General features: G+C 43.8%; 1 protein-coding gene across 1 annotated transcript in view; it reads right to left on the bottom strand.

The window, feature by feature from the left end:
• Positions 1-12,011, bottom strand: part of CDH13 (cadherin 13) — a 962,058-nt gene that overhangs the window by 18,309 nt on the left and 931,738 nt on the right. Inside the window, exon 11 of the mRNA XM_015600622.2 lies at positions 5,448-5,590. Within this exon, the coding sequence (XP_015456108.1) occupies positions 5,448-5,590 (143 nt within the window). The remainder of the gene's footprint in view (positions 1-5,447; positions 5,591-12,011) is intronic.

Genomic DNA, 12,011 nt, shown 5'->3' with positions numbered 1-12,011 from the left:
TAGATCTGAGGCAATTATTCACATAATGGGACTCGAACATTACTTCAGAAGAGAATAATCTGAAACCCTGAACTGTTTTTAAAAAGTCAATCCTTTGTCTTTTTTATTTCCATTTTACTGACTTTAGAGAAAAAGGAAAAAATAGGAGAAGAGTTGATTTGGAGGTCATGTTTAAACATGACGATTCCATTTCATTTATTCAGTCTACGATCATTTATTGGGACTCTGCCCTGTGCCTGGTTGGATATGCACAAAGATCGATGGTACAGGGTGCCTACTCTTAAAACCCTAATGGCGTTGCAGAAACAGATACGTAAACAGATGCGGAATGGCATTGTAAGTACAGGAAGAGACACGAGGATAAAATGTCACAAGAGCTTGTGGCATGGAGTAATTAACTGCCTGGGAATAGATCAGAAGGTTTCATGAAGAGGTGGCATTTGAGTGTGCTCGAAATGAGAATACTTTTTGGAGAGACAAAAAAGGCCATTCTAGGGGGAGAAAATAGTGTGGCTATTTCATGGGAAGAAGTTCAAAGACTTCTGAGCAGGAGAATGGCTTTGATAAAAGCAGAGGATGCTGGAGGCATGAGCGGGAATGGACTCGAGTGAGGAGAGAGGACATGGGAAGACCAGCTGGGATGCTAGTGCTATAAAGGGGACCGACATTGAGGGCCGAGGTGAGGGCAGTTAGAAGCAGAAGCAGAGGCTGGATGCAGGAGGCTGAAGAGACAGCGAGAATTGGATTGGAATGTTAGGGTAGGTAGGGGATGGGATTGTAGCCTGGGGACTGTGAAGCTGGTGATGCTATTACCTGAACTGGGGACTGGATAATACAAAGGAAGACCAGCTAAGAGACACTTCGGCAGGGGGAATTGAGCTGGCATGGATGGGTGTTGCAGACAGTATTTTAATGCTCAAATTAGTTTCTTTTTAAAGTGAGTGTCTGAAAATATTATGTTTAAGATGGTTGATTTGGCTGGTCAGTGTGGAAATGACCTGCGGTCAGCTAAGTGAACATTGGTTTAAATCTCGTCATTCGGACAGGCAAGCTCTATGAATTGATGCTGATGTCCAAGGTGGCATTTTTCTGGCTAATTTTCTGATTCAGAGCCTTCCTCTGAGTGGAGGACTCTGTGGCCAAACTGCTTCCCCAGAAAGATGCTCAGACCACCACCAGGATGGTCATCAGATGGCATTTCATAGTGTGCCTCAGACACTCATGATTTTGTAATGTCAAGTTTAGAAAGTCAGTCCACAACTCGGTTCAAGTCAGCTGATTTCCTAGGCAGAGCAGGTGGTATTGTCCTCACTCTGCAGATGGGAAAAACTGAGGCCGAGAGAGCATAGCAAAGCTAAGCTGGGGAGCTGGCTCATTTCAAGGTACAGCAGAGCACCAGGACCCAACTCTCTCTGCAGACTGCATGTGCCGTCTGCAAATGGCTCTGATCACAGCCTTTCTACTATCGGATCTCAAAAGTCCTTTTATTGAGCCATTTTGTCAGTGATAAAACTGTAGCTAGTATTTTTCAATGCGATTGATATTTTACTGGTACTTGAAATAACAAGGAATGATGGCCGGGTCTCCAATTTATTCATCTTCCTCAATTACTATAGCAGCTGAGATAAGGGATGTTAAACTGGCTTAATTGGGTTGCCTTCATAACTAATGGCTTGGTTTTATCCAAACTAGCATCTTTTAAGTGGAATTAATCGAAATAATCTTACTATATCCTCTGTGCAGTTTCGAACTCGGTTGATCTACAAAAAGAGAAAGACCACAAACTGAAGCGTCTTTTTGAAGTTCACATTCCCTAGTATTCCCAGTTTGAGCCATTGTTATTTAGCGGTTGAGCAGTCATTATATGGGGTTGAATAACACCTTTGTCTTTTAATCAATCCAAATGTACTTCACACAATATTTTAATTTTGAAGCAGCTGGTGTTATCAGAACATCTATCATGTAGGGGCTGAGGGAAAAGACAGGTTTGGACATGATAGATCTCAGCCTATGAAAAATCATTATCTTCTTCTATTTCACCTTAGTTTTATCGCTGCTATGCTTGGTTCTATATCTGTGCCTTCTTGGTAACCCACATCACATCTTCACTGATAGACTCAAACGTACTTTATACAACTATGCAACTGCTAAGTCATGAAAACATGCTGCTGAATTTAGCGATAATTGGGCTTGTTTTGATGCTATCATTCCCCTATTCTTTCAAATGAAAATAGAATGCGACACTTTTGATAATCACATAAAGACTTAATATGGACTCTAGAGATAGTATAAGCTTTCTGGTTCAAACCATCTCATATGCACCGAGTCTTAGGAAGACCTAAAAGGGATATATTTTCCCCCTTTTTCTTTAAACTCGGCATAGTGCGGGTGCTGGGAGCGAGGGCATTTGGACTTAACCGAAGCCAAATGTTTGTCTTTGGTGTTTGAAGTCACGATTTCGACCTTCTCCGAGGGCATAAGAGCCATTCAGTGATAACCGTGGAATGCTGAACTCTATACAATGTTGGAACAGGAGTAAAAGATGAGGTTATAGGTGCGAAGGGGCAGGAAGAAGAGTCTAACGGAATCTCAAGCAGAAGGCGGAAGGCTGAAAGCAGCCGCCCGCTCTCCCTTCCTGCCCGTGACCGTCCCGGTGCGATTCCAGAACTCTTGGGAGAAATTGCTTGTGACGGTTTTCAGCCCACATAAGACAATGAGACTAACACTGGACCTTCCTGGTGAGCACCGGCGCACGCTCGATAATCACACCGGGATCTGTCCAGCGCTGATTGCTGCTGCTTTGTCTCATTGTCGGCACATCCCCAGAGGAATTCCGTCTTATTGCATCCCTGAATGTTCTCTCTCCATCTTGGTTTTTCCTTAACAATTATTATTTCTCCCACTTTTTAAAGATAGGCCAGCAATTCTGTGTTCATTGAAGAGTAGAAGAGTTCCTGTACTCCGAAGGCACTATCTTACTTAACCTTTTCAGAAAATCTGGACCACATAAGGTAAATGGCGATATTCATCTCTAAAAATAAAATACTTGCCAACACTAAAGGTCATGCCTTATTAATCTGTAGGATTAAAGGCTTTGCCCTTCCAACCATTTAACTCTAGCCAGTGCTGCTTTAGTAAAACCAAAGCATTTCGGTTACAAGGAAACAAGGTTAGGTAATTTGTAGCTCATTAAAATTGATAACAGTTTAGGAAAAATGGCTTGTACATCCTGAGTACTCTGTGGGTTACAACTTAGCCTCTATCTGCAGGAAGGGGCTAAAGTGTCATTTCCTCCCCAAATCATCTATAACCTGGGCATTATCAACATTATTATGAAGCATGATTCCAGAATCTATTTAGGTTAGCTTTGGGGCCCCAAGCTCTAGAGGGTTTTTTTTTTTTTCCTCTCTCAACCTCAGAACAGATTTCCAGCCCTATTTCCAACTGTCTTTTTATATTCACCATTCCGATCTCACAGTTTCAAGTCTCTAAGAGGTACCTGAAAGAAAATTCTCATTTGGAGCTGCCATTATCACTGTTCTCACTAAGTAAGTAGAGCTGTGTGGAGCAAGTTATGATGGCGTCACTTCTGCCTTTCGCAAAGTATTATAGAGACTGTAGGGTATATGCTTAGCTTTGTTCTCCCTGAACATCCCATCACCTACCTTTTCTTGGCCCATTAGCAGCCAGGGATTGTCCTTCTTTAGAATGATAAGATGCCGAGAGTCTATCTCTAGGGCAAATGGTGCTTAGGGAGTACACGAACGGTTACAGCCCTCCCTGAGAAGGCACAGGGGACCATGTCCATGCTCTTGTGTAGTCACTGTTTTTGTTAAGCTTCTATTAAAATATAGAAATGTTCGTGTTTTCATAAATCCACAGCCTGCCACCCTGCGTGCCACACTCCCTTCTGGTTTTGTTTCCTCTGCTTTACGACTTCAGGCATCTCCACTTCCAGCTCTGCCACTCTTCGAACCCTACCTGTCTTTCAAGGCCAAACTCAAAGGCTGACTTTATTTTGAAGGCTTCTCTGCCTGTTGCATGTTACACTGATGGCTCACTTCTTAGACACGTGCTCTCCAACTTGGCTCATGTGTGAGTACACAGCCTATAGAGATGGGGTCTGAGAACTCTTAGTTCACCTTTTATTGAGTATAGTGAAGTGCACATATAAAGAGCCTTAAAAATATTGATTTTGATATAGAAGACTCAAAATTGAATTTTCAGCTTTGAATACCTGGCTTTTAGGAATTATAGGGAAAGCCAAACTTCTTGTGTGATTGACACAATAGACATCTCAGCTTAACATACTGCAAACCAACTCTGATCTGCCCCGCTCCAGCCCCACACCGTCTGAGCCAATCGCAAATCCTGTTAGCTTTGTGTCTGAAATATACAGAATGTCCCCAGAATCTGATCGCTTTTCATCCTCTGCCTTATTATTGGTCCAAGACACCATCTTGTCTAGATTATCATCAGTCTCCTAGGAGGTCTCTTTGGTTCAGCCCTCGTCCCAATGTCTGATTAGCAGAATGATCACAGCACTTTGAACTCTACTCAGAACTCAGCAGTGATGTCCCATTTCACACGAAGAAGTAAAAGCCACGGATGGTGTAGGGGCCCATACGACCCTGCCGACCTGCCTCCTCATCCCCTTCACGTTCCACCCACTAACTCTGCTCCAGGTTTTATTTCCTTCCTATTTTCATCCAAATGTCACTTATTCAGTGAGGCTCTCCAAGGCCGCCTAGTTAAGATTGTAATCCCCTGACATCTGTTACCACTTTTCCCTGTTTCCCTGTTTCATACATAAATTGCATACTTTTTTTTTTCTCAAAAAGTGCGTTACGTATTTTACTCAATTTTCTTCCTATCACCACAATCATGTCAGCTGCACGAGGACAGTCATTTTTGTTTGTTCACTGCTACGTCCCCAGCATCTAGAATGCAGTCTGGCACATGGATGTTGCATTATTCACTTCTGAATGAGCGGTAATTGTTTTGTGATTATGAATCTACCAGCTGAGTGCACCTTATGTCCTTCCATGCTAACATACCATAATAGGATAAAAACCGTGGGAACAATTCAATCGTCAGGGTTGGTGATGTCATCTGGGACTTTCTTTCAACTTGCATTAAGTAAAAAAAAACCCCTCGCTACAGATAAGAGTGTGACACCATGATGAAAGATATCAGCCTGGCATCCAAACCCGGTGCCTGCCCGCGATGGAGCACACTGACCTCACTGCTCTGACCTCTAACTGGATAAAGACCTGAGGATTCCAGGACTTGGGGATATTCCTGACCCACTGTGTGTTTAAGCATTAGCTTTCCCTTCTCCCACATACTTACATTCTTTCCAAGAACGCCTCTAGGCATATTAGAAGAAATGTAAAAATACATTTATAACTGAAAATATCTTTGATGGCATTTACAAAGTTACTCACCACTGTCGATTGCCAGGAAGAGGGCGGTGTACACGCTGTTGTGGACAAATGGGGACTCACGGTCCAGCACAGCCGTGGTATCAACTGTCCCGTTGATGGGGTTAATATTCAGCCAGCCTGCTGGGTCCTTGTAAACAGAATACCTGAAAAAGAGATCCCCAAACAACGTCAAGAAATTTCCACGGCTGGCACAAGCACCCATACTAGACGCCAGATAATTCTTAATACAAATCCAAAAACAACATGATAATTATAGTCGTTCATTCAGAAATCCGTGGCTGACCATCAGCTCTGGGCCTGCTCTACGCTACGCATTTTGTACCCATGCCTCCTTTACAAGCCATCGCTCAAAGAGGCAGATCTGGTCTGTAACCCCTCTCCGGAGTCCAAGTCCAGTTTAGTTGCTTTTACACTTTGAAGGTATCTCATGTGAAGACCAGGTAGGAGAAGTGTTGTCATGAAGGTACATGTAGGGCACATGGATGCTTGGAGGAAGAAGTCATTACCTCTGATGGAGTGTGACCCTGGGGACCTCACAGAGGACGCGGTGTCTGAACTGAGACAGAAGTAATGGGTGGCATGTTGTCGGAGAATGAGAGGACAGACGAGTCAGGAAGAGAGGGCAGTACGAACAGAGGTATTCACTAGAATGTAAGTTCCATGAGAGCAGGGATATCTGGTCACTGTTATGACCTCGCTGGGCCCAAATCAAGGTGTCGGCTTGGCCACACTCCCTTGGAAGCCCTAGAGGAGAGCCCCTTCCTTGTCTCTTGCAGCGTGTGGTGGCTGCATCGCTCCAATATCTGCTCCATGGTCACATGGCTTTCTCTGCTGTGTGAGTTTTGGACTTCTGGCTCCCAGAACTGGGGCAGAATAAATGTCTAGCTACCAAGTTTATAGTAATTTGTTATAGTGGCAATAGGAAATTAACACAGTAGGTATAATATCCCCACTTACAGATAAGAAGACTGAGGCACAAACCACACAGCTGCTAAGGTGGCTGGGTCAGGATTTGTGCCCAGGCCACAGTATGACCCCAGAGCTCCGATTTTGAACCCCCATGTTGAGCCGCTTCCCAGATTCACATGGTTAGATGACACTTCCCACATTTTGAGACAAAGGTTACCTATGAGGATAGCTTTAGGATGAATCTAAAGTAAGTCAGATTACTCATGTGCAGGCTCTCTGGTCTCATTTCGATCCCCTGTGAATTTGGGTCACGTGAGCAGACCCAAGCACCTTTGTGTGCACCAATCCATTTCAGGTTTTACCCTGAGAAGTAGACAAGCCAGATTCCGGACTGCAGAACGACGCCAGGGAGAGGTGCCCGTTAAGGATTTGTAGGCAGCATTGGGTCTGGGCTTTCTCGTAACAGCCCCTGGGGTGAAGCACCCATTTAATAATAATAGTGTCAACATCGGCCACATCCAAAACTAAAAAGGATATTTACTTTGTGCCGGACACTGTTCTAAGAGCTTCTTGGATCTACATTTTCAGCCCTCACATCAAACCTGTGAGGTCGATGATATTATTATTCCCATTTTACAGATGAGGAAATCGAGAGAATACTGGATGTTACAGAACTTTTAACTGTCTTAACTTTTTTCGATCATTAAACTACAGGCTGTAGGTTTCTTAGATCTCACAGAACTTCTCTCATTTTAAACCTACTTGTATATTTAAAAAATAGATCTTAAGTATGGTTTTTGTTTTTAAAAATGTAGCATTTGATTTTTTGCCAAGGAAAAAATAAATAGTATTCCTGTGCAAAAACAAACAAAACAAAACAAAACAACAACAAAATAAAAAAAAAAACTCTGCCCCCAAACCAAACCAAACCAAACCAAACCAGAAAGATCTTTCCTGAGGTCAATGGCTAGTGCACGGCAAAATTAGGATGTGAAGCCTGGCTGTCCAGTGCCAGGGCCCTGGGCTTAAACTCTACACGGGCTCTGCCCAACCATACATGTTGTCAGCATCACACGAGAGTAAGAGCATGAACTCTGGAGTGAAGAAGATCTGGGTTCTAACTGTGTGACCTTGGACGAGTGACTTCTCAGTGTTTCTGTCTCCTCCTCTGTGAGGGGGGATAATCCCAGTAACCTCATGGAGGAGCTGTGAGGACAAAATGAGCCTGCCATGAAGTGCTTGGTTCCATGCAGAGAGCTGCCACCGAGTGTTTTCATCAGTCACTCTGCTGATGTGTTCGTTGGTGGTCCACCAGGGTCAGGCCGGAGGATCTGCACTGTCCCTTGGAATGTTCTGGAATAGCAGACTCAGCGGAGCCCTGGGCAAACGATATTCTGAAGCTAAAACAGTGACGGGGAACCGATGGACAGAATGAATGAAGCTAATGTAGGTTTTTCCACATTTCCTGGCCACCTCAATTATCATTTCCATATTCCTTAAAAACAGAAGAAATGTATTACTCCTGAGAATGAATGAACTGCTTTAAAAACACCCGGCTTTCATTTTGATAGAAATTTACACATCCACCTGCAAACGCTTAGAATCTTCTAAGACCTGGTTTAAACGCCTTCTGTTGGTCGCCCTGTGTGAGTTCCCCAGTCAGAACTAGTCACTGCCTCCTCTAGATTTTTGCTGGGCATGCGCGTAGATTAAAATGCTTGTTAGAGGAAGAGGTTAAAGTCGGCTAAACTGCTGCTTGCTTATTGCACGCTTGGCTCTCTATGAAACACTTTGGCATTGCATTTATTTTTGTGGTTCATAACAAGCAGATAGAGCTGGTATCATCCCTGTTTTAAAGATGAGATAACCAACTCTTTTCGTGGCGCCTCGGAGGTGGTCGACTCCTTCAGGACGGAGCCGAATGCCTCATTCCCAGCCACCGTCTGCCAGAGACTCACTGAAGCGGGTGTGAACGCAAACTTTTATGAGAAGCGTATGGCTACAGCAGTTGCTGCTGATGCTCTGGGTGAAGAATGGGAGAGTTGTGTGGTTCGACTCTGTGGCGGGGACAACAAACAAGGTTTCCCCATGAAGCACGGTGTCTTGACCCAGGGCCGTGTCCGCCTGCTGCTGCTGAGCGAGGGGCACTCCTGTTACAGACCGTGGGGGACTGGAGAAAGCAGAGCGAACTCCTTGGGTCGCGTGGTGGATGCTGATCTGAGTGTTCTCAACTTGGTCATTGTGAAAAAAGGAGAGACTGGTGTTCCTGGTCTCACTGATAATACTATGCCTTGTTGCCTGGAGCTGGCGGAATCCTCAAACTTGTTTGTCAGTCTCTAAAGAAGATGTTGTTTGCCAATCTGTTGGGAGGAAGCCTCTAAACAAAGAAGGTAGGAAAGCTAGGACGAAAGCACCCAAGATTCAGTGTCTGGTTACTCCACACGTCCTGCAACACAAGAGTTGGCATGCTGTTCTGAAGAAACAGTCTACGAAAAAAAAAAAAAAAAGGAAGAGGCTCCAGAACATGCTAAACTTTTGGCTAAGAGAATGAAGGAGGCCATAGAAAAATTCCAGGAACAGATGTCCAGGAGATGTAGGCTGTCCTCTCTGAGAGCTTCTACCTCTAAGTCTGAGTCCAGTCAGAAATGAGATTTTGTGGTACAGCCACTATGGAAAACAGTCTAGAGGTTTCTCAAAAAATTAAAAATGGATATACCTTTTGACCCAGCAATTGCACTTCTAGGTATTTATCCAAAGAAAACCAAAACAATAATTTGTAAAGATCTATGCACTGCAATATTCATGCCAGCCAAGATATAGAAGCAATCTGAAGGCCCATCAACAGAAAATTGGATAAAGAAATTATGGTTCATATATACAATGGAATATTACTCAACCATTAAAAAAATGAAATCCTACTATTTGCAATGACAAGGATGGACCTAGAGGTTATTATGCTGAGTGAAATAAGTCAGACAGAGAAAGATAAATACCATATGATTTCACTTATATGCGGAATCTAAGGAACAAAAAGAACAAATGAATCAAAAACAGACTCACGTATACAGAGGACAATCTGGTGACGGTCAGAGGGGAGGGGAGTTCGGGGGCTGGGAGAGTTGGGGGTGAAGGGCTAAAGAAGTACAAATTAGCAGTTGATAGATGGTCATGGGGATGGGGAGGGAGCACAGCACAGGGAATGCAGTCAGCATTAATGTAATGGCTAGGTGGAGAGCCAGAGGAGAGAAAGAGTAATCAGGGAGATCATTTATAAACTATAAGAACAAGTGCTGGCCAGGATGTGGAGAAAAGGGAACTCTCGTACACTGTTGGTGGGATTGCAAAATCGGTACAGCCACTATGGAAAACAGTCTGGAGGTTTCTCAAAAAATTAAAAATGGATATACCTTTTGACCGAGGAATTGCACTTCTGGGTATTTCTCCAAAGAAAACCGAAAGAATAATTTGTAAAGATCTATGCACCCCTATGTTCATGGCAGCACAATTTACAATAGCCAAGATATGGAAGCAGCCTAAAAGCCCATCAAACAGACGACTGGATAAAGAAGTTATGGTTCATATATACAAGGGAATATGACTCGGCCATTAAAAAAATGAAATCCTACCATTTGCAATGACAAGGATGGACCTAGAGGTTATTATGCTGAGTGAAATAAGTCAGACAGAGAAAGATAAATACCATATGATTTCACTTATATGCGGAATCTAAGGAACAAAAAGAACAAATGAATCAAAAACAGACTCACGTATACAGAGGACAATCTGGTGACGGTCAGAGGGGAGGGGAGTTCGGGGGCTGGGAGAGTTGGGGGTGAAGGGCTAAAGAAGTACAAATTAGCAGTTGATAGATGGTCATGGGATGGGGAGGGAGCACAGCACAGGGAATGCAGTCAGCATTAATGTAATGGCTAGGTGGAGAGCCAGAGGAGAGAAAGAGTAATCAGGGAGATCATTTATAAACTATATAAATGTCTAACCAATGTACTGTATACTTGAAACTAATAATGAAATAAAATTTAAAAAAGGAGATTTTATAAGAGTAACAAATAAATAAGATTAGTCATAAAAAAATGCTATAACCAAGATTCAGAGAAGCTTAGTAACTTGCCAAAAGCAGCACAGCTAAGAGGTGGTAGAGCTGGAATTTAACACAGGTGTGTCAGATTCCAGGTGTGCATGGGACCTTAACCTGTCTGTAACTTATGCCCAGGACCAGCTGTTGGCCATTCTGCATCCCCAGGGCCAAGTAGAATGCCTGGCACACAGCGGCTGCCCAGTAAATGCTATTGCACCCTTTCTCTTTCGGTTGCAACAGTCATGAAAAAAAAAATGCAAAGAAAGGTAACATTTGCTTCCCATCTTATCAGGTAAGAAGTTCACTGTTGATCCAGGAGTGATTTGTGGTGGTTTAACGTGTTTGAAATAATGAAACGTTTAAGTGGACCGTATTTTTTTTCCCTGATTACCCAACTCAGAGTTTAGAATATAAATACAAACTGAATTAAGTAATCTAGCTTTTCGTTTTGGCAAGGAAACAATGGTCTTTGTTCCTCCCTCAGGCATGTTTTTGGTCTTATGACACTAGAGTTTTGCAGTACAATGAACACGTTTGCTTCTTCTCTTGTATAAGTAGTTCTGTGCTGTAAAAAGCTTACAGACATGACCTCAGAAGCTGTCCCCTAAAACAGTGCTCAGTGCAGTTTGGCCTGTACACCTCGCATTCCCAGTGAAAGCAAGGCCTTGAGGGTTTTACAGGATAGCATTTTGCTATTTTCTTCCTTAAAAAAAATAATAAGGTAGCCACTGCTGTGCATTGTGTTTTCGCAGGGCCCTTTAATTTTGCTTCTCTCTGTTATTTTATCTGGTGCCTCTTCCCATCAGAGACCTTGGGGAGGCACGCCGGTGTCCTAGATCTCCATGATGCCTGCTTGCTGCTTCTACTCAGAATCACAGCCATGGACTGAGAAGGACAGGGAATACTCCATTTACTGAGCACCCCCAAGTGTCCAGCACTGGATGACACTGCCCACGCAATTCAAACTAAGCTGGGTGGAAGACCCTGAATGGGTGCCATCCTCCCCAGCCCAGAGCTTTCTACCTTAGACGGGAGGACAGCTCGAGACCACCAGCCAGACTGCTCTTCCACTTCCTGGCTGATGGGCCCTTTTGTCAGATCAGCCCTTTTGACCAACTGGCCTGGCACGCTATGTAAATTTCTGACATTTTCAAAGCTGTCGTTTTAATAAACCTTTAGGTGTAAAAATACCAGCGTGCAGGATGTTATCTGTGCTTCTAGGTCTGAAAAATGCACATGCCTTATTAAATTGAAATTTCCGGGCAATTTATCTATAATGTGAACTTTGCTTGTTACAGGGGAAGAAAAACCAAATTAAAAACAGGACTCATTTCGGTCTGTAATGTAGCTTCACAGGAGCTGTTCGAGCGCTTGCCAAAGCTCCGCTGCTTTTAGGGGTCAGCGCTGGAAGACATAGGGCAGGCCAATTAGCAGGATCAGGCAGTGTGGGGAGTGGGGATGGGGGCATGTAACCCTGCTCCGGCCCTGCACCCCTCCCGGGAAGCGGGCTGACTGTTGGGGGTGGGGGTGGGGGCTTCAGCAGAATGGGAAGAAAGCTG

The sequence above is a fragment of the Pteropus alecto genome, unplaced genomic scaffold (assembly GCF_000325575.1).
Source record: "Pteropus alecto unplaced genomic scaffold, ASM32557v1 scaffold7, whole genome shotgun sequence".
In the NCBI taxonomy this organism is placed as follows: domain Eukaryota; kingdom Metazoa; phylum Chordata; class Mammalia; order Chiroptera; family Pteropodidae; genus Pteropus; species Pteropus alecto.
This window is presented reverse-complemented; position numbering and strand designations above follow the sequence as displayed.